Source organism: Danio rerio, chromosome 10 (assembly GCF_049306965.1).
Source record: "Danio rerio strain Tuebingen ecotype United States chromosome 10, GRCz12tu, whole genome shotgun sequence".
Lineage (NCBI taxonomy): Eukaryota > Metazoa > Chordata > Actinopteri > Cypriniformes > Danionidae > Danio > Danio rerio.
In genome coordinates this window covers 42,131,511-42,158,464 of record NC_133185.1, presented here as the reverse complement: position 1 = coordinate 42,158,464, position 26,954 = coordinate 42,131,511, and the positions used below count along the sequence as shown (strand labels likewise).

At 35.2% G+C, this 26,954-nt stretch overlaps 2 protein-coding genes and 1 long non-coding RNA gene across 12 annotated transcripts in view; 1 reads left to right on the top strand and 2 right to left on the bottom strand.

The window, feature by feature from the left end:
* Positions 1 to 14,306, bottom strand: part of vezf1a (vascular endothelial zinc finger 1a) — a 49,350-nt gene extending 35,044 nt beyond the window's left edge. For all 6 annotated transcript variants that reach the window (XM_005169186.6, XM_005169187.6, XM_690308.9 and 3 more), the window contains exon 1: positions 14,251 to 14,306. In XM_005169186.6, the coding sequence (XP_005169243.1) occupies positions 14,251 to 14,286 (36 nt within the window). In that variant the 5' untranslated portion in view covers positions 14,287 to 14,306. The remainder of the gene's footprint in view (positions 1 to 14,250) is intronic.
* Positions 563 to 6,509, bottom strand: LOC141376437 (uncharacterized). Its single transcript, XR_012386490.1, has 2 exons — positions 5,954 to 6,509; positions 563 to 5,807 (listed from the first exon to the last, which is right to left on the bottom strand). It is a non-coding gene; the product is annotated as an uncharacterized lncRNA (long non-coding RNA).
* An 8,262-nt stretch (positions 14,307 to 22,568) lies between the features above and the next one.
* The window catches only part of myo18aa (myosin XVIIIAa), a 122,287-nt gene continuing 117,901 nt past the window's right edge, over positions 22,569 to 26,954 (top strand). For all 5 annotated transcript variants that reach the window (XM_073915088.1, XM_073915081.1, XM_073915086.1 and 2 more), the window contains exons 1-2: positions 22,569 to 22,652; positions 24,993 to 25,400. In XM_073915088.1, coding sequence (XP_073771189.1) covers positions 25,125 to 25,400 — 276 coding nt within the window. In that variant the 5' untranslated portion in view covers positions 22,569 to 22,652; positions 24,993 to 25,124. The remainder of the gene's footprint in view (positions 22,653 to 24,992; positions 25,401 to 26,954) is intronic.

Here is a 26,954-nt window from a genome sequence, read left to right as displayed (position 1 = left end):
TACCTCCAGAATCAAGAGCGTCTGTGCTCCTTGTCTAATGCCTTCAAACACCACCACCACACTTTCATTGCATGTTCGCATAGTCGTCTGAGTCGCAAGTTATTTATTAACTTAAAAAGAAGACACAAGCAGCTACTCCAACCACAGCAAATTCTCAAAACGCTGCTTTATTCGCTTGTCTTTTATGCGAGATTCCAGTTTTGCCCATAAATTTTATTCACATTTTTGAATGAAAACAGCTAATAAAAGAACTAAAAAAAACTTTCATAACTTTCAAACCAAAAAAAACTGTTCATAATGCAACACGCTGAGGGCATTTCCTGGGTTTCTTCTTTGTGGTTGCTTGGAGTTTCTATGCGAAAGTGCACCCTGGCCTTCAGATCCCACAACCGTGCTTTCCTGACAAGATGTGCATGACAATAATGGTTTTGCTTGATTGTCCCAGACATTTTGTTAGAAATACTCATATGCTTACATGTTTGTTTTGATGTTTGCTTATATAACTGCTGTTATCAATTATAGCACCTCTACGCTAATTGTTTTCTTTGTTTTCCATTTCCACTTGGGGATACCCATTCTGAGGCCTCTACAGATTGTCAGTGTCATTGATGTGATCCGAGACCTGTGAAGAGATGATGCAAACCATATAGGACTTCTAAAGGTCTCTATTAGGGGTGTCACGATTTCGATTTTTAATGGAAATCGATCGAAATTTATGCTCAATTTCGATTATCGAATCAAAAAATAGAATCGTCGATGCTGCCACGCACCCATGTCACGTCAGCTTGGCTTGCCAAGCTGGAAAAAACAGGCTTGTTGAAGTGCTTGTTAAACTGCAGAAACAGGAGACCCGTCGACAGAACTTAAACCCTCTCCTCTTTCAATGAAGTCGCCGGTGTGTAAGCATTTTGGATTTCCAGTGAGTTATGTTGACAACGTTCGTGTTGTCGACAAAAAACACAGTTTTGCAAGCTCTGCTATGTACGTATTACGTACGGTTCGTCCGATAGACAACACCGGCATCGCGATCCACCGCCACCCCCGTTGCAAATCCGCTCGCGAAAAGTTCACACTTAGGCCCTGTTTACACTGTCTTTGTTTTTAAATGGCATTTTAGAACGACAACGATTTGACATCCACAGTGGCGTGTAGCATTTCTGAGCAGCCCTCCTTCCTCTCTACCTCTGAAACATCACGTGACCACACAGACGCACACACAGCCATGCGCTCGAGACAGCGGGTCCAGGCAGTCAGAGGACTGCTTCAATCTTTCACTCACTTGTACTTTGTCATTTTAGCGAACACCTCAGATACTGTTGGCTGGTTCCTGTTGGTTGTGCGTCTTTTTTACCGACGCCATTATAGCGACACAGATCACTGCCTATTCACGAGTCCCGCAGAAAAAAGTGATTGACAGGTGGTAATTATGTGTGTATCTTGCCTTTATTCATTTACTGTATGATTTATTTATGGGTAAAACAAAGACCATGCACGTCTGGTAGTTTAAACGGTAGGCTACAAATAATTAATTGGTCATTAATGAATTATTCATAATCGCAAATTGAATCGAATCGTGCCTTTAGAATCGAAAATGTAATTGAATCGAGGATTTGGAGGATCGTGACACCCTTAGTCTCTATAGCCCTGGACCAGGCCGTATACCGAGTAGATACTGTGGTGGTCATGGAGAAGTGGAGAGCGTGAGACTGATTGATGAAAGACCCCAGTGAAAGAGGAGTCTTTGCATTGATCCCGTGGGCCAGCCTAAACACCCGTCGGTGACCTATTCACACCTGCAGCTTATCCACGATGGATGTTCAGCGTTCTGCAGCCTCCGACACCTAGATTGCAGCTCTGCACAGGAAGTTTGGCCAGAGGAGAAAGGGTTATGCCCAACTGAGCCAGGTTTCACCCGCGTTTTTTCCTTCACTTTCGTCAATTGGTGAAGTTTGTTCCTCATCACTGTAGTGACTGACTTGCTTGGTTTAGGACTTCAGGAGCTGCACGTCGATGGATTTGCTCTTCAGCATATGGACTTTCAGCAATGAAAATTAAACCACACTGAACTGAACGAAACTGAACTTCAACTCTGAAAACAGTTTCAATTTACTATAATCTTCCATGTTAAGCTGCTTTGACGCAATCTACATTGTAAAAGTGCTTTACATGAATTGAATTGCCTTTGTGATTTTATGATTATTCACCCAGCTTTACAAGTGAGCCATCATTTTTACATCCCCTTAAAGACTCTCACTACTTCTCTTACTCCTCAAAACATTCATTGGCGTTTGCAAATCCCATTTCCAACTGTAGTCATGCCAATATTCGGAATAACTGCACTTTTGCTTATGTGCTATTATAAATATAAGAAGTCTATTTATGAATAATACAGCGTTCATAATTGTTTTCTAACTGCATTCTGACAGGCCTCATCAAACAGTGAATGCGTTTGCAGTCTCAAACCAAGCTTAGGTTATTATTTTTTCATACAGTGACTGACATATAGGTCTGCACAACAGACTGAAAATGATCATTACTGTTGATAATACTATATTCAAAATACATATTGCAGAGAAGTACAATAAATTAAAGACATTTTATGTGCTTAATGCATTATTTGTTTATCTAAATCCGACCAACTGTGGGGACTTTACTCTTTTATCCTCACCTCTGTTGGGTGAACCTAGACCTGAAAATAAATTCTGCGGGGAAAATGACAACAGCCAATGAGAATAAGAATTTCTGCTTTGGTTTTCAGGCAGTAGTGGTGTTTCAAATCAAACTGTTTTTTTAAACAGATTTAATTAGCTTAGAAAAATATCTATTTATTTCAGCATAATGATCATAAAATAAAAAAAATAAATTAACAGAATTGCTAGTTAGTTATATCGAAAGAAATATTAATAATCGCAGCACTTAACAACATTGCATATTGCATATTTTACCAGTATTGTTTAGCCCTACTGACATACTCAACATTCATCCACGATGAAATCCAAAACACTTATTTAAAAGTAGTGGTGTGACGGATCCCAGTTGATCTGTTATTCGTACAGATCACAACCCACGATTCAGAACACAACATGACCCACGGACTCATACATTTTTTTTACTGGTAGATTAATTCTACATTTGTGAGAGATTGGCTCTCACGACATTCAAATTACATGTAGGAAAGCATTTAGTCTTTCCTGTAACATATAATAATTGGATGTGGTGGGTTTCTTAGGTTATCAAAAGTGTTTTTCTGTCACTACTTGTTAAGCCGCCATTAATGCATTCAGTGCAAGTGCACAATTAATCATTAAAAGATCAGGATCTCAACACTCACGCAACAAATTATAAATGATGTTGATTTAAATACGCTTATTAATCCTTGAATCGCTGCATTTAAATTTGAGTTTGAAAAGCGCAAAAATCAAGAGAGAGATTCAGTCTTGAAGTTATGAAGTTACAAGCAGCCAAACAACACAGAAGTACTGTGATAACAGTTAATAATTTAAATAAAACACCTAATGTTTATGGTAAATTATACAATCACCATCATATACATTTAACGGCGCTCAAAAATAAAAGTTGTAAGCAGCAATTACATTATTCAACCAATAGGTGGCGACAACCAGCCATCAAAAATATGCCACTGAATAATTCTTCAAAAATGATCATCTAGCAATGAAACATGAAGCTTTATGAGTGAATCACTGAATCATTCATTAAAAAATGAGACTTAAAACAAATATGGGTTGTAAAAATTATAATGTACAATTATAACTGTAAGCGTTATCAGCAACAGTAGTAGTTGCTGTGTAGTTAGAGTGAATTTTTCACAGTACTGAATATTTTACCATTTATTTTAATTCAGCTGATTATTTCTCAATTCTATTTTTTTTTAATTAAATTATAGTTCTTGGTTCTGTTTGTTAAAACCAAAAAGTTTTCTGCGGTACTCTTTTTGTAATTATTGAAAATCAAATTACATTTGTCTCCTCCCATTCACAGCTGATCCGAAAAATGGTCCGATCCATGATTTAAAAAAACAATGTGAACCAAAACGTGAGATTTGTGATCTGCTACATCACTAATTAAAAGTAGCTGCAGCATTACAGTTAAAGGTATACACAAAGCAAATATATTCAGATAAAATTAACCATTAAAACCAGCATCGTCTGCGAAAAGTATCCGTTATACCAACATGTAATTTAGCATATGCTCAATCAGAACCAGGAGATGTTGTTGGTCTCAGCAGACGCAGTGAGGGAAAAAAAAAAAAAAGGAGGACACCGCAATTAAGATGCTCACAATCACGGAGAGGGCAGGGTTAAATACCTGACCTCTCTCATTCAGCGTCATCCATCCATCTCGCAGGGCTGACCGGCACGCAGGCAGACACAGGACAAGAAAAATGAACGCTTCTTTCTGCTCCTTACTTCATCTGCTCTATTGTGATGGACACAAATCGGAGCGGGGATGCCCTTGCGGATCCGCAGGGGGTCTTTGTGCGGGAGTCTTCTCCGATTTGGTTCCTCTATTCATGAGGAGAACTGCATATCTCCACACGCACACACACATGCGCACAAACACACACACACCTGCTCTCTAAACTCTTCCTATAGCATCCCAGCCATCATCCCCAGTATGTCTAGACTAGGCCGCTGCATGCGTGAGTGTGTGTGTGTGAACTTTGTGTGACGCAGAATGACTGTAGCCCTGCTGCGTCTTCACGCCGCTCTGACAATTTTGATACAAATCGGCTCTGAAGGCTGAGGTCAGTGTAACGTAAATAACAGAGAAAACGAGTTCAGCGAGAGAATAAGTAGTTTTGAAAAGCCAGCGGCTGCACAATGGAGATCCGCAACGGGTCTGGGCTGAATGCTGAAACACATGGTAATTCATTTTTTTTAATAAAGCTTTCTTAAAATCTGAATTTGAAAAGGAACAGCTAAGAAGAAAGGGTGATTAAATGGGCAAAAAAAACAGTACAAAGGGAACAGAGCGCTTGTGGGAAGGCGAACAGCTCATAACACTACACAACCCAGCTGTTTACAACTATTAGACCCTAAAGGACAAATCCCGGTGCATAATCTCTCGGCATTTCACACATAATTCACAAGCGCATGAAGGTTGCGTTTCACTGGGACTAGAGGTGGGCGGTATGACCACGGTCTTACATCATGCCATGAGTAATTGCAGATCACAGCGACTGTAAATACGTCAAAATATTTTCTGCTGGAAATTCAGCCACATAACAATGAATATATTAAATATTCATCATTTGGCAAGTGTTTATGCAAATATTACAATATTTATAATGTGCATGAATATAGTTGCATAATATAAAAAACAAAAGACTAAATTAAAATAAATTGTGTTATGTACAATGTTATTACATATAATGTTAATTACCACAACACTAAAGAATGTTTGTTCATAAGCAATCGATAAGATTTAAGTCTAAAAATATGACTGAATTATTACTAGTAATATAAACTATAACTAAATACATTGAAATTTTGTCTATCTATTGTTATAAAACATTGAAAAAATAAATAAAAAATTTATAGTAATATATGAAAAAACTTCTACTCAAAAACTACAACTTTATACGAGTAGTTTAAAACTATAGGGGAATTACCAACCTACTTCACACCGGTTCAACCGCGCATACCGGTTGCAATAGCAAACATATCAGGTTGTGCAGTAGGATGCCAAAATCGAAAGACCAAAAATAAAAAACTAAAATTTTACCGTATACCACACTGCTTTTAATGCCAACCGCAGACGTCTTTGGCTAACAGCCATCAGAAGACCTGAATGGAGTGAGGACCTAATTAAAAATGTTCGACTCAATTGTCATCTCATACCAGGTAAGTTCACTCTATGCTGCTAAATATGGTTAATTAAACTGCAGACACTGAATGCTTAGACTGAAATATAAAAATGTAAGTTCACATACCCTGCCATACAGGTGCAGTTTGCTGTCAGAATGCAGTTGTTTGGCTTGATGATGATTAACCAATTCTTCTTTCCTCGTCTTTGGCTAGGTAGAACCTTGGTTTTTAGCACTACAAAGTTTTGAATCTGGTAATCATGGCACATTATTTCTTGTACATGGCCACACAGAACAAAATTGTAGGCATCCAAAGACGTGTAGGCCTTAAACATCTCTCTTGTAAAATCATTTGGAGTTTCAATGAGAATATATTTGGGGCTGGATGCTTGGTCATTTTCGTCTTATCCAATATCTATTGGGAGGGAGCTATCACAAAATGACCTGTCAGATGAATGCCTCTCACTTTAACAGTCATTTTGCCCAATAACTGTGCTTATTACTGGGTGACAAGCTGTAATAATATGCTGAAAGCATTATGTAAATAATATATATAACATGTAATCAAAATAACTTATTTCTAAAACAACAACAAACTCTGTACCGCATCTGATGCCATTCCCTCGCTGTAAATGCTAGCGCTCCTGTTTTTTTTTTTGTGCATCCTCGACGCGTGCGCATCCTGAAAGATTACAAACCAGTAATTCACCTATAGCTTCTATATAAAATATAGGTAAATAAAACAAATACAACAAATGATCCATTTTTAATAATATTTTACATTTTGTATTAACATATACATTAAGGCTGCACGATATTGAATCTAACATTCCAATATTTTTGCATTCTGTGATATGAATACAAGATGAGTTGAATAACTATTTGGAAAGAATTGATCGATTTACATTGATTGTGATTAGGGCTAGCCCAATAAACCATTTATTCCTGAATCGCGATAAAATTTATGTCAATAACAATAATACGCTCTAGACTTGTTACTCTATATTGATCTAAGTGCCAATCACACATCAAAAATGTACAACAATGGGAATCTACAAGTTTGCTTATATTAGAGATGTACCGAATTTATGCCAATGAAAATTCATTGGTCGAAAATGTTATGCTATTTTATGGACTCTCCAAATTTTGTGGTTTCAGTCACTAGCTATGTTTCCATCCAAAAATGCTAATTAACTTTATGCGCAAAACTGGATTATCGCATAAAAGATGTGTGAATAAAGCAGCGCTTTCATCCAACAAGTTAAAGCAAACAAAATCATCACTTCCTGATTATCTGGCGCCAAATATCAACAGTAAAAAACGGAATTTGCTGCGGTAGGAGAAGCTGCGTCAATCTTTTCTTTATTTAATAAATGACTTGCGCCTCATAAGGCAATCCTGACACGCAGTGAACACATGGTGGTGTTTGAAGGCGCGAGATGCTGAGCACAGACGCTCTTGATTCTGGAAGTCATTCATAATATAATTAGCCCTAATAAGGATGATTCTATCGGGGATTGTATAAAATATAATTAAACTATCTATAAGCATAAATAAATACAATGAACCAAAAGGTACAAATAAAAAAAAAAAAACAGCATTTTATTGTTTTCCCGACAGTCGAATTGTAATTCAGGTATACAGTAATTGAATAATCAAATGGTAAAACTTAGGCCTAAATGCTTTTTAAAACCCTCTCACAGTCACAGGCCTCAAAAAACACTTGCAAAATGATAAATTCTTATCCAACTCAATTTTGTGTATACTTGTGATGTGACTATTGTGAATGATCACATTGCGATATCAATATAGAATGATATATTGTGCAGCCCTGTTATACCCAGAATATGAATTTGATGAACTGAAAGATAGAATATGTTTTTATTAGATGAATGCAAATCATATGAGTGATAATTATGTCATATAACAAATTTAAAAAAAAGAAAAAAAAAAGTTTAATTATATTAGAAATACAATACACATATTAAAATACTAAAGAAAAGTGTACTGTAAAAATCTTATGGTTAATCTTTTAAAGCCACGTATTTGGACAAACGATAAAGCACATTGGTGTTTGCACATTTATACTGTTTTCAAGACATACAGCATCATTCAGCAGCCCTGACCATGACACAGCATGAAGCGCATCCTGCAATTTACGTTGCAGCAAACATTTCCACTGTAGTGATGAGTCAACTGACTCCAAAAACATTCTCCGATGAGCAATGGCTGCTCACATCCCAGACACTCTGACATCACCACTTTCATCCATCATCAAAAGTTACCCTTCAAAACCAGTAAAAATGAAAGTCTAAAGAAAGCCATTCTGAACGTTGAGGGCCAGGTATGGACAGGCACACGTCTCGCCTGTGTCTGATCAACAAATAAAGGATGTTTTATGAGTCAGCGTCGTGAGTCACAGACCTACCTCAGCTTGAAGATAAATGGATTACAGGAATTCTGCTTTCTCGAGGCTACACTGGGCCATTATGGGTCATGAAGGCAGACTAGCCGTCCAACAAGAGATTAGTGAGGTCAACTAGTTTCAAAATCAGGTCTCGATTTTGAAGAAGTGCATCTAGAAACACTTGATGGATTTGCGCTGCCACTAAACACCCACTGATTCACACTTATTCTGCGGTCTAACCAAGTTCATGACTAAACCTTGAAGTCACCACATTTACCATGATATTAGACCAAAAACACAACCGCTTGACCTATCAGAGTAAAACAGCTGCTGTATCTGACACCAGATATGTTTCCAACTGAAAATGTGAAATAGACTTGAGTTGGAAAATGGTAAAAAAAACAAAAAACATTTGTAAATAAAGAACCGTTTTTATCCAATGAGTTCAATAGAACAAAATCGTCACTTTCTGATAAACTAGGGCTGGTCGATTGTAGGAAAACTGTTTTGGTCATAATTGTAATCATGATTATTTAAAACGATTATCGATTAATCGAAAAGCAATCGAAAACGGCATTCAGAACCTATAATCAACTGAATTTTTCAAGGTTAATTTTTTTTGAACACTTACCGCGTGGGAAGTCACGTGACCCTGCTCCGTTACGTTACATGATTTCGCCAACATGTAGAGCATGGACAACTTAAACACTGAGACAAGTGAGCAACTTGTACCAAAGAAAAATGCACATCTACTGTATAAAAATTGTCAGCAAAAATAAAGATAATCGTTCATCAAACGCAATCAAATTAAAATGTTGTATTAATCAAGATTTTGATTTTAGGTCGAATCTCCTAGGCTATAAGACCAAAAAGTTTTGAAGATATATAGTTTTAGTAGTATAGTATTCACCTTGCAAAACAAAAATGTAATTACAATGGGCATAACAGCTTCCTGTGAACTGCCCTTCCATTACAAAATCACCACGTTTAAGATCTGTTTTCTTTAAAAAATAAAGAATCTTCACTGCCTGATAGATATACAATATGAAGTGGGTCTCAAACCGGACAAGAAGTACTCCGTTAAATTTCATTTTTCCCTGCCATCTCTCTAAAATATGAACATTTATTTTACCCCAGTATTTTCAATGGAGTTTCTGCCACTTTCTGCTTTAACAACTAAATCAATTCTTAAGTTTATTTAACAGATTGTTTTTTTATTATTAAATTACTATGTCAATGCCATTTAAAATAGTTAAAATAATTTAAAATAGTCACAGAAACCTTTCACCGGACATTTACCCTTGGCTGAAAAACACTAGCTGTGCATATAGCCTAGTATAGCAAGAAAAATATTCAAATGAAAAACTGTGCTTGAAGCATCTTCACTGTAACAATTAAACTTTATTCATTTCCTATTAAAGCTTCAAAAATCTTTCAGTAGAGAGCAGTGAGTGATTTTCTCTTGTTTGATTAATAGTAAGAACAGTCAGCAACAGCAATATAGCGCACTTACATTAAGAATTGCCAATACCAATTTATGGTTTCACTTTCACTATTTCTGTTCAATTACATAGCAATTTAGCAAACAAAGGTTAATGTGAATACTCACCAAGCGCAACTTTTTTTATATACATTTTTACATGTATTTGAGCATTTAGGCGCTTACCTTAAGCTAATAGATTGTTGTATGTGTGTGTTCTGCTCGTCCGAGACTGAGCATATTGCACATGCTTTTAAAAACATAAATCAAATGCAAGTCAATAAATGCAGCACTTGGCATGCTGCAAAATATTTCATTTCAGACTACTTGGAAGGGGGCGGGATATGATATCATAATCGTTTGAGGCAAAAACGAAACTGAGTTTCAATTAATTGCACAGTCCTATGAAAACTGTCACTAAATATCAATTAGAAAAAGTGAATTAGCTGCAGCAGGAGAAGCTACTGTAGGCCTTTATTTCTTACATAATTAATTTTAATTACTTGCACAACAGAAGACAAAGACTAAATGAACGACAGTTCTGGAGAACAGTACTCAACCACTTTGATGACAGACTTTGGCTGAGGGATATTAGAATGGCCAAAACAACATTTCAGATATTTTACAACGTGGTCAGTCCACTGCATTGTCTATTTTTATCATTACTTAATCTGTTAAAACAAAATCATATTACTTTTTTAATGTGCATGCTGGAATTTATTTGGTAAATGAGTTTCCATCATAGTTTATGAACATTATTTCTTTTGTTCAGTTGTGTGTGCATACGTGTGCATATCTGTGTTTCCATTAAGTGCTTTTTAATGTCATATTTCAAATTGTCAATAAAAATTGGTGGATGGAAACAAAGCTGGTTTCACATAAGCTCTTTTGTATAATAAAAGAGAGAAAAAAATCCTATTAGAAAAAAAAGCATGAAATGACTTGTGCAGCAATTCAAGAGCAAAATAAAAACTAAAAAACTAAAAAATAGCATATCACAATTAGGGCAGCATAATATTGGAAAAAAAACGACATTTTGTTTTTATGTGATATATATTGCGATATTATGAATATACTTTCACAAGAAGAATATTTGGAAAGAATTCATAATTTTACATTCATTTGGATGATTTTGTACAGAAGTTGATTTGCATAAAATGTACAAAAATTATACAAGATCAAATAAATTAAGGCACAAAATGTTATTAGGACAATTAAATAAACAGTGCTTAATCGCTTTCAGAGAGTCTAAGACTATTAAGGTACAGAAATTCAATAATCCGATGTAACAATGTATAGTCTTCATTCTATAAATAATTAACTATAATGTTATTCTATAATGTCACTTAACTATTAAGTGACAAATGTAATACATTTCTTTTGCACAAATGGCATAAAATCACTTTAAATCTAAGTTACTAGCCCTAAAAGCTCTTGCATTTTTTTCTTCACATAATTAGATTACAGTTATTATGATCCCAGTTTTTGGCAATGCAGATTCTGTGATGGGACTATTGCAGATTTTCACATTGCAATATTGAGGCTAAAACGATATATTGTGCAGCCAATATCTCATCTAAGTACTGATATCTCATATCCTGATAATTAAATATCCAAATATACAAAATATTTACTCATTCATGTGATCCATTTTCTCACTTGTGTAGAACTTCAGTGCAAATGTTTGGTTAAAACGTAAAATAAAATGTATTACTAAAATACAAAACATTCCTAAAACCTAATGATTACAGGCCCAACATTAAATATCGCAACACAAAATCTAAACATTGTACTTGCAAGCATGCAACTATCACCATGCTGTTAGCCATGTTTCTGCCTGTGTGTAAGATTGCGTACAAACAAATAATGAAAAAGTATTTATGTAAACAATATATTCATCATTACATTTTTAAAAAAATTACTTTTTGCTGCTTGTTCAAACTACTTATTTAAAATAAGCAGAAACAACAATTTTTTTTTGGGGGGGGGGAAACTTAATTGTTCTATGTTCAGTCCACTTAAATTTATTAAATTACCTTACAGATAGCATGAATGAAGTGTGGAACCCTGCCTTTTTTACAGCATACATAAAATATTTTCAGAATTTGTATGTTTCCAGATATTTCTACAGATATTATTTATTTAGTCATTTATTAAAATATAATTCACACTGCAATAAGCAGTTATAAATAAGACAACGAAGCAATTAAAAAAAACTAATAATTACAATAAAGAGTTACAACTCATCCACACAGCCCATATGCCTAAACATGTGCTAAACACAAAGCATGTAATCAAACTCTATTTATTCTCTGACATGTTCCCTGGAGTAATTTATAGTAGTATTACATACTGGAAGAACTCTCACTGACACCAAAAAGGCATGATATATCATCTTCAACAATATGCAAGCATTCAGATGAAGAAAAACACACGCCAGGAACCAGGTGCAACACAAGCCAAAAGCGCTTTGTAAAAAGTCTAATGAAAAGCAGAATGTTAAACTAAGCCTAGAGGACACACAACTGACTAAGAAGGCAAAAAGCAGTCAAGCTGAACACCCCATAAAGTGAGGTTACGTGTGAACCAGTCATCAGGATCTGACTCACTGGAGCAGCTTATTATATTATGTCTGATTCTTTGTGTACAAAAGAGGATAGATAAATATGCAGACAAAAGGAATATATAATTGGGTTTAGACTTGAGAAGTTGGTCTAACTTTGCATCAGCTAGCTAGTTGAATAAATAAATAACTATTTATATATTAATAACTTATAAATAAACACACATTTCTGCAAAACATATACAAGTACAACCCCTTCTATCCATTTCTCCGTGAATATAGACAATATTTTTTGGTGCATTTAAACAAAACAGTTTATTTAAACAGTTTTATCCATTAAAATAAGAGATTGGTCATCTAAAATCACAAGGATTATGAGTAATTTAAATACATGTAAATATAGGAGGTATTGCATTGCAAAATAAAATAGATCAAATATAAAAAAAAATTAAATTATTATTTTTCTCTTGACTTTTTCTCTTTATTAAAATTTTATTTCATATTTTTTCTGACATGTTAATTTTAGTGTACTATTTTTGGACTGTGATCTTAAGTTTTGGTAAATTAGACTTATTGTATATTATTGTAAAGCATCCTGTAGACAGGGGCGATTTATCCAATAAGCAAGGTAAGCAGCCATTTAGGGCCTCATGAATTCTGAGGGCCCACCAAAAAAATACATAGAAGTATAAATGATACCTATAAATTATATATAACATTGTTTTCTATCATATTTTGTACGATGAGGGTCTAACAATTTTAATTTGAACGTAATTATTACATCTGCGACTTCAATCTTGGAGCAATCAAATCAGTAAAGATTTAATTTTAGTATTACTATTAATTTGTATTATTTTTAGTTGTAAATTCATCCGAATAAAAGAAATCGTTTCAAAAGTTTTACAAGGTGCTTTACGTGTTATTCTTATTTTGCATTTAGATAAAATGTAGAAAAGGAGATCGAATGATAAAAGAAAAAAAAAAAACTGCTAAATATTTTACAAAATAAATTAAACCACAAATGGTGCATTTTAAAACTTTTGGGCCCCATGGCATTGCTTATGGCCCAAAAATCACAAAATCTGCCCCTGCCTGTAGAAGATATAAATTTTATAAAGAGAGATCTGTGAGGGGTGTACACATTTACACAGGGCAAAAATAATTACATTAAAAACAAACATGTTATACAAATTGCTACTCAACAGAAAATTAATAAAATAAAACTAATAATAAAATACTTAGAAAAAATATTTTCATCATATAAAATGTAATAATAATGAAAAACATGTCTAAATTTTTAGATGTTATTTTATTACAACTACTCAAAGTTATAAAAAAAATCAAATTTTATTTAAACCTTGCTAATATTTCCAGATTGTCCAAGACCATGTGAACCTTTTAGACTAAAAGATAAAGCAGTTGATGGCTGACTGATCAACACATATAGAAGAGAGAGATACATGGAGAAACAAGTAAGATTGCCTGATAGTTAAGAAAAAAAAGAGCAAAAGATCTACAGAGGAATGAACACAGAGATGGACGAAGAGAAGAAAATATCTAAGGGGGGAAAGATGGATGCAAGAGAGATGGAGATAGACACAGAAGAGCTGAGAAATATAGCGGGATATGCGGAGTGGAGACAGACAGAGGAGTAAACACAAGAAAACATCCACAGAAGAGAGGCAGAGTAGCACAGTGGTGTGCAGAAGGCTATTTGTACAGCAGTAGAGTTCAATAAAAGATAGTGAGAGTGTGGTAAACAGAGATTGAGTGCTACTACATCTATCGAGGGAGCGCAGCTGGGCGCCCGGGACTCATCTACTATTGTTTTGCTCCAACTGCTCCGTTTCAAATATCTCTGTTTGTAAAGCAAACTGAAGCGGGCAGGCCGGCAGCATGAGTGAGCAGCAAGCGGGCTGCGGATGTGTGTGTAAATGTGTGTGCGTGTTTCAGAGAGAGAGAGAGTTTCTCACCTGGAATAAGAAAGAGCTCCAGCTCTGCTCCATCATCGCGTCTCACTCACAGAAACAAAGCGCTCAACATGGCAGAGCGAGACTTCCGCCACCCCGTGGGACGTACCACTCACGGGAAGGGGGGTGGAATGGAAATTAAAATGATTCGTTTAATAAAATACTACTCAGTTCTACAGTATTAACAAATGTGAATACATATGTGAAGTGTGCGAGTTACAATACAAGCTGGGTGTTATTCGAGCGTATATGATACAAAGTTTTTAATTGAATGTTTAATAAAGCACCCCTGTTTTTCGATTGCATCTCGACAGACTCTCGGGACGCTCCAAAAAACAGGAGTGAAGTTGATGAATAGCTCGGAACTGTCGCGAGACTCGTCATAACTCAGTGCGCGAGATTGACTGACTGCGGGTTTATCTGCATTTATGCAATTAAACGCGCTTTTTTCTGTATATAAAGTATATTTTCACACTTTTTATTACATGATTGTGCATTTTATTGCATTACTGTTGTCTTGTTTAGTGGTGTTGATTTTGATTTATTTGATTATTTTGAGTCTTTTCACTAAAATGATTTGTTCAGTCATTCACTTGACTCCTTCAGTGTGTTCGGTTAATGAATCACTTGTTCAAACAAAATAAGACTTTTCTGAAGTAGCAGGCTCATTGAATGTTACTTCACCCCAAATTGAGCATTTTGTCATCTTTTACTGACCATTTAGCCTACTTACTTCAAATCTTTATGAGTTTCTTTAAGCTGAAAACCTGTAACCATTGGCATCCATATATAGATCCACTTGAGAGTGAGTAGTCTAAATAGTCGTTACATTAAAAATTTTTGGTGAGGGGCAACATGGTGGCTCAGTGGTTAGCACTGTCGACTCACAGCAAGAAAGTCACTGGTTTGAGTCCTGGCTGGACCAGTTGTCATTTCTGTGTGGAGTTTGCATCTTCTCCTGGGTTTCCTCCGGGTGCTTTGGTTTCCCCCACAGTCCAAAGACATGTGCTATAGGCGAATTACCGGTTTGTAAACATTCAGGATGCGCGCGCATCAAGGTTGCAGAAAAAAAAAACCCAGGAAGCACTACCATTTACAGCGAGAGAATGACATCAGATGAGGTACAGAGTTTGTTGTTGTGTTAGAGATAAGTTCTATTGAATACATATTATATATATATATTATTTACATAATGCTTTCAGCATATTTATCAGCTCATCACCCAGTGATAAGCACAGTTATTGGGCAAAATGAACGTTAAAGTGAGAGGCGTTCATCTGACAAGTCCATTTGCAATAGCACCCTCCAGCTGGATATTGGATAAGACGAAATGGCCAAGCATCTCATTGAAACTCCAAGTGATTTTACAAAAGAGATGTTAATGGCCTATACGTCTTTGGATGTCATCAATTTTGTTCTTTGTGGCCATGTACAAGAAATAATGTGCCATGATTACCAGATTCAAAACTTTGCAGTGCTATAAACCGAGGTTCTGCCTAGCCAAAGACAAGGAAAGAAGACAGAACTGTACAAGGCCTGGGTAATCATCAACAATCAAACCAACTGCATTCTGACAGCGAACACTGAGCGTGATGCGCTACATACTGACTACACCTGTACGGCTGGGTATGTGAACTTACACTTACATTTTATTCTTAGCTTGCAGTGTCCACAGTTTAATGAATTTGCTGCAATCAAAAATGAGTATTGTGTATGATTCAGCATAGCGTGAACTTACCTGATATGAAATGAGAACTGCAGAATTGAGCATTTTAATTAGGTCCTCACTCCATTCAGCTCTAATGATGGCTGTTAGCCAAAGAAGTCTGTGGTTGGCATTAAAAGCAGTGTGGTATACGGTAAAATTTACGTTTTCTATTTTTGGTCTTTGATTTTGACATCCTACCACACAACACAACATGTTTGCTATTGCAACCGGTGTTTTTTTGCAACTGGTATGCGCGGTTGAACTCGTGAGACGTCATGTGTGGTAATTCTCCTATTGGTGAATTGAATTAACTAAATTGGCCGTAGTGAATGAGTGTGTATGGGTGTTTCCCAGTACTGAGTTGATGCTGGAAGAGAATCTGCTACATAAAATATATGCTAGAATGGTTGACGGTTTATTCCACTGTGGCGACCCATGATAAATGGACCAAAACAATTCTAGAGTAAATCCCTAGAATGCTGCCCATCCCTTGATGGATGTTCAGTTCAGTCCTCCTCCAACATCGGTGAAGAATTTGGGGTTAATTTTTGATAGCAACCTGTCATTTAAAGGCCACATTTCAAGCTTCTGTAAACCAATGTTTTTTTATTCTTATAATTTTGAGCGGTTCGCTCATGCTTTAAAATGTTTTTACACTACTTAGTTCGTCCACAAGGTGTCAACACTACATCAGGCCGTTGTTTAAAAAAAGAACCGCAAGAAAATACTGAAGAAGGCAAAAACAGTACACCATCTGCGTTTATGCAATCATTTTGGAGTGTATGAGTGTGTGTGAATGAGTGTGTATGTGTGTTTCCCAGTACTGTGATGCAGCTGGAAGGGTATCATTCATTCATTAATTTTCTTGTCAACTTAGTCCCTTTATTAATCCGGGATCGCCACAGCAGAATGAACTGCTACCTATCCTGCAAGTTTTTACGCAGCGGATGCCCTTCCATTTCCCTTCCATCTCTGGGAAACATCCACACACACACTCATACACTACGGACAATTTAGCCTACCCAATTCACCTGTACCGCATGTCTTTGGACTGTGGGGGAAACCGGAGCACCCGGAGGAAACCCACGCGAAGGCAGGGAGAACATGCAATCTTCACACAGAAACGCCAACTGAGCCAAGATTTGAACCGGCGACCCAGCGACCTTCTTGCTGTGAGGCGACAGCACTACCTACTACGCCACTGCCTCGCCCCAGCTGTAAGGGTATCCTCTGTGTAAAACATTCTGGATAAGTCGGCAGTTCATTCTGCTGTGGCGACCCTTGATAAATAAAAGGAATAGGGGACCGCAGGGCACAAAGTAACATGTGGAAAAAATGTAACACAGGTTTTAAGGTGTTTGATCAGGGTTAGCATGGCATGCTTTGGAGGTTTTCACCACAGTGTCGGCAGAGGTCTTTAGTTTGACAAAATTTGGATGAGAAACACAGAAGAAACCATTTTTGCAGCATAAAAGTAATTTTATTACAGTGTATATTTTTTATTTAAAAGAAATCTTTGATTGTAAGTAAAATCTTATATTTTTGTGATTATCATCTTCTAGGCTAAGAGATGGAACCGTTTTGGAAGATGTAATACACAGTGACTGCTAGAAAGTTTTGAGGAAAACAGTGGGGTTAGTTGTAACATGGTGTTACAAATAAGCCACACACTGTCGGACACCAATTAAACTAACTAAATAATTTTTGAGTGTAATGTTAGAACTTTTTATATAAAAATGTTTTTAACAGGCTGCACAGTGGAGCAGTGGGTTCACCTCACAGCAAAAAGCTCGATGGTTCAAGCTTTGGCTGGGTCAGTTTCTGTGTGGAGTTTGCATGTTCTCCCCGCGTTTCCTCCGGGTGCTCCGGTGCAGCTGGAAGGGCATATGCTGGATAAGTTGGCAGTTTATTCCGTTGTGGTGACCATTGATTATTAAGGGACTAAGCTGAAAAGAAAATGAATGAATGAATGTTTTTAACAGAAAAATATTTTTCATAGAAAAAAATATCTAATATTATTGCTAATAATAATGCATAATATAATAATGCAAATAAATACAAATGTGTTTGTTGTGTAAAACGTTGACATAAAAAATATATAAAATTGAGTTAATTAGTTGAGTACACTGAATTTTAATTATTGTGTGAAATTTGACTTTTTAAGCATGTGTTACAACTAACCCTCTGTCTGTTACAACTTTCCCTGCAGGTGCTGTAATTACACTGAAAAAAAAAATTCAAAGATGATTCCTTGAATTTACTAATGTTTTTTAAGTTAAGTGGTTGTAAACATTTTATTTGGGCTAAATTTAAACAAACAAATTAATTTGAAAATTACTACATTTAATTTGTTTGTTTAAATTCAACACATATAAACTAATTGCAACAGTTCTGCAAACAGCATTTTTAAACATTTTTACTCCTGGCCAGGGCCATATGGAATCTGCGAACGTTTTTTGCTATTTCTGCGGAGAATTTTGGTAAAAATCTGCGGATTTCTGTGGAATTATTTTGGAAGTATCCAGCGGAGTATCATAACTAAAACCTTGATATATTAAATAAAAAGTAATAAATTACTGAATAAAAACTGAATAAATTCAGATTTACACATTTACTCAAGTAAATAAACAGAATTAATAATGTTTAAAACATAATGTTTATTAATCTGCGGAATTCTGCGCACGCAGATTCCATGTGGGCCTACTCCTGGCACTTTTGGTAGTACTGCACAGCAACCATAGGTCCGGCGATCATACAACCAATGCTAATTTGTAGAAAAGGCTTGTGTGTTGTTGGTAAAAAAAAAGGGGTTTGTCTAACCCCATTCTATTGTTCATTATTTAGCTAAAACAAAAAAGTGTTACTTTGTGCCAAACTCTCCCCTAAGCCGAAGTAAAAAATGACTAAATTTTTGGAGGAACTATCCCTTAAATTACTTTATTGCAATAACAACAAAGCAATTATAATGTAGACAAATGTAAAACAAGAAAATAATATAGTAGTAATAATTCAGAGATTTATATGAATTAAATCGCACTATCCCTGTAATGTTTTGTTCGTTTAGTTCTGTTCAGACTTTAGTTCATTCACAAACGAGTTGCAATGAGATGAATCACTGCGTAGAATGACTCGTTTAATTAAATGATTCATTCACCACCTCTATAGCTGCAGCAAGCCTTCATGAGACAGATTTGTGTGTCGTTTTACATGATTTATTCGTATAAATCCCCCAGCAGACGTACTGAAATGATTAGCTGAAGGCGCCTGATCTATTTGAGGATGGTTTTATAATCAAGAGCGACACACAGAGCGAGTCCTGAACTGAATTAACTTAATAACCCGATTTATTTGCAGCGGGGTTCCTGTTTTATAGGTCACAAAGAGATTAAAAGGCCATGATAAGGATTTCATTCAATAAGTTATGTTTGTGAGGGGAGGGGGGGCTACCAAATTATGTTAAAGGGGTTCTCAAACGTCTAAACAATCGTAATCGGTGGTGGAAATAGTACTGAAAAATCATACTCAAGTTAAAGTACTTGCCCAAATATATAGTGCAAGTAGAGTAAAAGTATATCTGTTGTAAATATTAATCAAAGTATGAGTAAAAGACCTTTGAAAAATACTGAGGAGAAGTGCATAGTGAGTATTATGCTGTGAAAGGTTTATACGTTTACATGTCATTTGTGCATGTGTGTGTAAAAGTAACATTCTGTAGTGCATTTAGTTATTGTTTATGGCCATTTAAACATCCATCATCTTCTCATCAGAGATATTCAGTCTAAACAGTCTCTCGGTCATTGCGTGTAAAGTATGGGTATCCTTGTTGGACACTTTTAATGGTTCAAAACAGTTTGCTGCATGTCTTAAGGTAGTTTAATATGAGGTGATTTACCTTCTATGTGCCAATTGACTGGACAGGAATCACAGGACTGATATTTCTAAACCCTATAGACAGGAAATAATGTAGTAGTGAGGTCGAAGGAAAGTAGTGGAGTAAAAGTACCAATACTGCACTAAAAATACTCAATTACAGTAGTTTGAGTATTTGTTTTTTTTTTTTTTGCTTCACAATACTGTGTAATACAGCTTTAATGTCCTGTTTGTTTATTTTGATTTGTAAAAAAATAAGTCATCATTTGTAGCAGTTTAGTCTATCCTACCAAACATTTAAACCCAAATTAATACATTTATTGTAATCTTTTTATTATTATTTTTGATGTTTTAAACTTTAAATATCACTATATACAGTAGTCGGTTAAAGTACACCAAAAAAGCCTTTCAAAATAGTCCTGTGTTGTTCAATAATTTTAGGATAGCTTTGATGAATGGTTTTGAAGGTTGACTACAATATTTACAGTCTCAGCATAATTGAGGACACCCCATTTTGAAATTGATTATTTTTTATCCATTTCTCAGTGAATATAGGCAATGCATTTAAACAAAACGGATTTATTATATATTTATTAAAATAATATTTTAGTCACCAAACATCTTTAGAAATTGAAAGATAATACAATTAAAATTAGGCAAAATATCTAACAAAAATTGTCAATTTTTTATTTGCTTCTCTTGATTTGTCCTGTTTTTTTAAATTAGTTTTTTTAAATATATTTTTCTATAACATAAATTTGGGTGTACTAGTTTTTAGACCGTTATATATTTCCCAGGGATGGGTTGCGGCTGGAAGGGCATCCGCTGCGTAAAAAATTGTTGGATAAGTTGGCGGTTCATTCCGCTGTGGCGACCCTGGATTAATAAAGGGATTAAGCAGACAAGAAAATGAATGAATGAATGAATGAATGAATGAATGAATATAAATTATATATAACATCAATTTCTATCATATTTTGTATAATAAAGGGTGTACTATTTTTTTATTTAAATAATTACATCTGTGCAAATGTGCCCCCCCCCTCCTCAATCATGGAGCAGCCCAGGAGACAAATCTGTAAAGATCTTAAAAAAAAAAAAAAAAAAAAAAACGAAAGATTTTATTTATTATTTTCAGTGGTAAATTCATTTTAAGAAAACAAATCATTTAAAAAGTTTTACATGCCATTATTATTTTGCATTATGATTAAATGAAGAAAAGGGGATTGAGTGATTTAAGCAAAACAAACAGCAAAATAAATTAAAGTACAAATGGTGCATTTTAGGACTTTTGGGCCCCATTGTCTGGAATTGCTTAGGGCCCTCAAATCACTAAATCCGCCCCTGATCTGAATACACATCTCAAATCCATGACTGCAATGAGAGCAGCTTTGAGAGTAGTTTTGGCCCAACATTGTCTAAAAACACAAAGATTGAATTAGTTATTAGTTAATTGAGTAGCCTAACTGGCAATCCCATACTGGTGGTTGTAATATCTGCTGTGCTGTACTAATTTTATAATCATAACAAGTGATTTATGAAAAACTATACTGATGCCAGGCCTATTTTAAGAGTCTTTTGTTTTTATCATGGCCTTTCTTCATCAACATTACAGTAAAAATATATGCTTTCAGGTTTATATTGAGTAAATGCTTTGCTAGTTAGGATAATAGTTTTTGTTTATTTTAAATACCCTAAATGTAGATACATTTTTAGGTAACACTTTACAATAAGGTTCATTAGTTAATGCATTTACTAACATGAATTAATCATGAACAACACTTGTACAGCATTTATTAATCCTAATTGAACATTTACTAATGCATTATTAACATCCAAGTCCATGCTCGTTAACATTAGTTAATGCACCATGAGTTAACATGAACTAACAATGAACTATACTGTATTTTCATTAACTAACGTTAACATGAACAAATACAGTAGTAAATGTTTATTGTTTGTTCCCGTTAGTAAATGCATTAATTAACATTAACGAATGAACCTTATTGTAAAGTGTGACCCATTTTTTATTATATTTTTTGATTAGTGAAACTTTAGATTAAAAAAAATATTGCATGCATTTTATTCCACTAAATGTGTGCATTTTAGATGTATTCAGTCTCCAAGACTCTATAACAAACGCTGTGTTAGTATGAATTTAATATGGGCGCATCACAAATGTGCAGCAGATGGGGATTTTCAAGATTATTGCGCAACTGGAGAATAATAAAAACATGCATAAGAAGAGATTAGTGTTGTCAGAGAGTTCGTCCATAAGAGGGCGCTGTGCCCAAGCAAGTGAAACATCAAAATACACATCCCGTACAGGAATATTCCAATGCAACATTTATGCACACGTATATGATAAATAAGAAAAATAAGAAAAACGATAAATAACATGCACTTACAGTGTGTTTATGTCAATACTATTCATCATTATTAGGCTATTTGTTATTTTTATTCTTACAGATCAACTTGATTAATATACAGGGCATTCATTTTTCGAATGAATTGTAGCCTGTATAAGGTATTTTAAAACTAATATTGTTTTAAGCCTATTCATTTAGTATTTTATATTACATCAGGCAAAACCAACTTTTCTAAGTTTTAAAGTAGGTTTGAAAGTCTCTTAGTCATGCAGAAATGATGCACTTGCTGTGTTGGACTCTTCTTGAGGAGATCCTTTCCAGCAGGGCTCAGTGAGGCGGGAGCGCGCTCAGCTGGTAGTGCGCGTCCCACAGACGCTAAAGACGGGTTTCCACAGGACCGGTGCTGCAGTTCAGCGCGCACCGGGCATCGCCAGAATATTTCAGCGCTTGTTCCAGCGGTGAGTTTGTTTATATTTAGCGGTGTTTTGTTTTTTTTACTTCACTGTACAGGTGAACAGACTGTCTATTCGCGTTGACGCGGAATAAAGAGGCTTAGAGAAGCGCATTACGCACACCAAAACATTCACCTTTAAGCCAGTTGGTGTGCCTTAATGCAAAATCAAATAAATCGCGGTATAAAAGCAGCATATAAGTATACGATCTGAATAGTGTATTAAGTACAGAATGTCATTTAAAAGCCTTGTACGTTTAACCTACATTCAGAGCTGAAACAGTGGAAGTTTCCGCCGGTAGTTTAAAGAGTTTAATTTTACTTTACATAATAGACATGAATATGCAGATGAAATGTTTTGCATGAAATTGATTTGCAATTGTAAAATAGAGTTTAAGTCAGCTCGAAGAGGGAGCGCTCTGGAGATGAGGAGTTTCAGGAAGTGATTCATTCTTCTGGGTTTGTTTGGATAATCAGAAAAAACTGATCGATTTGAGATCATTGCTAATGTATCTATTATATAATGTAGGTTTACATGTCTTTCTTAAACGAACCGTATATTTTGTTGTCGATGGTATAAAGCCCTACGGCTCTCTTACCGATTTTTGTACCTGTCAGGAAAGGTAGGAACAGCCAATCAGAGTGTTCGACGTCACACTAAGGTCTTTCGTCACGTAAACTCTCTTTACTGCTGTCACTCCTAAATTCTCATAAGATCGAGAGCATGATCATTATTTTTTTTGTGGTAGGCTACAATGTACATTTTTTTATACACAAAAATAAGATCCTAAAAACAATACCCATATTTAATACTTTCCTTGTTGAAATTTCGTACAAAATTGAGTCTCTTAAGCTTATTAATAAGAAGAAGAATAATACGTTTCTTAAAGCTAATGATAATCTTTTTTCTTAATGATTGAGGCTTTTTCTCTCTTTTTACTTATTTTTTGTTATTGTATTTTTTCTTCAATGCAGTGATGTTATTATTCTTGTATTAAAAAATAAATAAATAAATAAATTAAATCCAAAATTCTAATATATTTGCTTCTGCCAATGCGGTGAATTGCTTTAGTCTAAAATACATTATTTTTTATTATAGTAACCCAAAAGCTAAATCCCTGAACTCATTATATATATATTTATCTTGTATGGCAAATTTTTCATTCACAAACAGAAATTCGCAAATAATTACACATCCTTTGCTTATTTTAGAATAGAATTTAACTCCCTCCTAAAATCACTTCATCTTATTAAGAATAAAAAAAAATCTTAGATTCCTGAAATATTATGCAGATGTATTTAAAGAAGATTCTCGATTTGCGATGCTTTCCTTACGGTTATTTGTTTAAGTGTTATTGTAATTTCATTCATCTGTTTAATTTAGTATTTTTAGTATTATTATTATTTTATGATTATTTCTATAATTCTATTATTTATTATTATTAATATTATTATTATTATTTCCCTTTCTGTCGAATGGTATTATTATTTGTATGTTTTTTTTTTTAAAGATTTTTTCTTATGACTATGTACATTGTTGACTTTTTTAAAGATCTGTCTGTGATCCCTTGGACTTTGTTATGATGTTCTTGTAACATTAAGCATTAATAAATAAATAAATAAAGAAAAGAAATAAAGAAAATAAATAAAGAAAAGAAATAAATAAAGAAAAGAAAAAAAACTCTCTTTACTGCTTGAAAATATTAATGTTGTAAAACAACAATGTAACAATAAGATTATAAGGAATGCTCTCTGCTCGTTGTCTCTACCTACAGCAAGATATTTTTGAATTTCATTATTTCCTAATATATCTCGGGTTAAAGCTTGGAAGTTGACACATAAGTTTTGCTTAAATAACAAAATTAAAGAAGTGTCGTATAAAATACTCATGTTTTTTGTGATCAAGAAAAAGAAACAATTTTGCATCTTTTTTTTCATTCACTCAAGAATATTTTGGAAAGATTTGGAATTGGAGTATAAGATAGAAATTGGTTTATTTCATGTACTGTTTTATTCACATACTCTCATATGCCACAGCCAATGTAGTTCATTCAATTCAATGAGTTTGGACTGTAGGGGACCCGGAGGAAACCTACACTAACACGGGGAGAACATGCAAACTCCACTCAGAAATGTCAACTGACCCAGCCAGGGTTTGAACCAGCAACCTTCTTGCTTTGAGGCCACAGTGCTAACCACTGGGCCACCGTTGCGCCCTATTATTACATTATTATTGTTATTTTATTTATTATTTTTCAGTCTTTTTAACATGTGCATGCCTCCTGTATGCAGTGAGAAAGAGAGAAGGCACTAAAACAGCATTCTGTTCATCAATCTGTTGTTATAGAGGAGGGATTCACCAGTTGCTAAGGTGACCTTGGTGCTCTGGAGCTGGAGCAGGTCATGACTGAACGCCAACACTGATCTGTATGCCGTGAAGAGATCGACGTCTGCTGAATTCTACATTTAGGCCCCAATCATGTTTCACCTGATCAAGAAAGATAAAGACAAGGAAAAAGATGGGGCGAAAAAAGAGAAAAAGGAGAAGAAGGAGAAAAAAGAGCGAATGTCCCAGGCCGAGCTGAAGAGTCTGGAGGAAATGAGCGTGAGGAGAGGTTTCTTTCATCTTCATCGAAGCAACTCTAAACGGGAGACGAAAGGGAAGCTGGAGATTTCCAGTCCCATTCCCATTAAGGTGGTCCGAAACACAGAACTCAGTCTGGCAGATGTAGACCTCAGGAAACTCTACTCTCAGGTAAAATATTTCCCAATCAAATTTTCTCGTTGTAATTAATTGCTGAAGCATTTATCATGTATATGGTATTATCACGATATTGATCTAACCTGAAAAAAATTACTTTAAAGGGTATAAAAAAAACAAAAACATTTGATGTTTTGTATTGTTGTACACTCACCGGCCACTTTATTAGGTACACCTGTCCAACTGCTCGTTAACGCAAATTTCCAATCAGCCAATCACATGGCAGCAACTCAATGCATTTAAGCATATAGACATGGTCAAGATGATCTGCTGCAGTTCAAAGCGAGCAAAAGAATAGGGAAAAAAGGGGATTTAAGTGACTTTGAAAGTGGCATGATTATTGGTGCCAGACGGGTAGGTCTGATTATTTCAGAAACTGCTGATCTACTGGGATTTTTACACACAACCATCTCTAGGATTTACAGAGAATGGTCCGAAAAAGAGAAAATATCCAGTGAGCAGCAGTTCTGTGGGAGCAAATGCCTTGTTGATGCCAGAGGTCAGAGAAGAATGGCCAGACGGGTCAAGCTGATAGAAGGGCAAAATTAACTAAAAAAAACACTCATTAAAACCGAGGTATGCAGAAGAGCATCTCTAAACACACAACATATCCAACCTTGAGGTGGATGGGCTACAGCAGCAGAAGATCACACCTGGTGCCACTCCTGTCAGCTAAGAACAGGAAACTTAGGCTACAATACACACAGGCTCACCAAAATTGGACAATAGAAGATTAGAAAAATGTTGCCTGGTCTGATGAGTCTCGATTTCTGCTGCAACATTCAGATAGAAGAGTAGGAATTTGCGTCAACAACATGAAAGCATGGATCCATCCTGCCATATTTTCTTGGCACACTTTTGGCCCATTGGTACCAATTGAGCATCGTGTCAACACCGCAGCCTACCTGAGTATTATTGCTGACCATGTTTATCCCTTTATGACCACAGTGTACCACTCTTCTGATGGCTACTTCCAGCAGGATAACGCACCATGTCATAAAGCGTAAAAAATTTCATACTGGTTTCTTGAACATGACACCAAGTTCACTGTACTCAAATGTCCTTCACAGTCACCAGAACTCAATCCAATAGAGCACCTTTAGGATGTGGTGGAGCGGCAGATTCGCATCATGGATGTGCAGCTGGCAAATCTGCAGCAACTGTGTGATGCTATCATGTGAATATGGACCAAAATCTCTGAGGAATATTTATAGTACCTTATTGAATCTATGCTATGAAGGATTAAGGCAGTTCTGACGGCAAAAGTGTTCCCGACCCTGTAGTAGTAAGTTGTACCTAATAAAGTGGCCAGTAAACAAGTTAAACAAGTTAACTTTCATAAATTTAAATTGCAAAGGGATTATTAATTGCAATAGGTGACACATTACAATCAAGTCTCAGTAGAGAGTTAATAGGTTAAAATCAATAGCGAGAAAAGCCAATTTTTTAAGGTTACTATGTTTATATTAGGTTTAAAAAACATATTAATTGTATTTGTCATAAACTTATTATTGCAGTTAAGGTAACTAAGTAATTAACATTACCCAA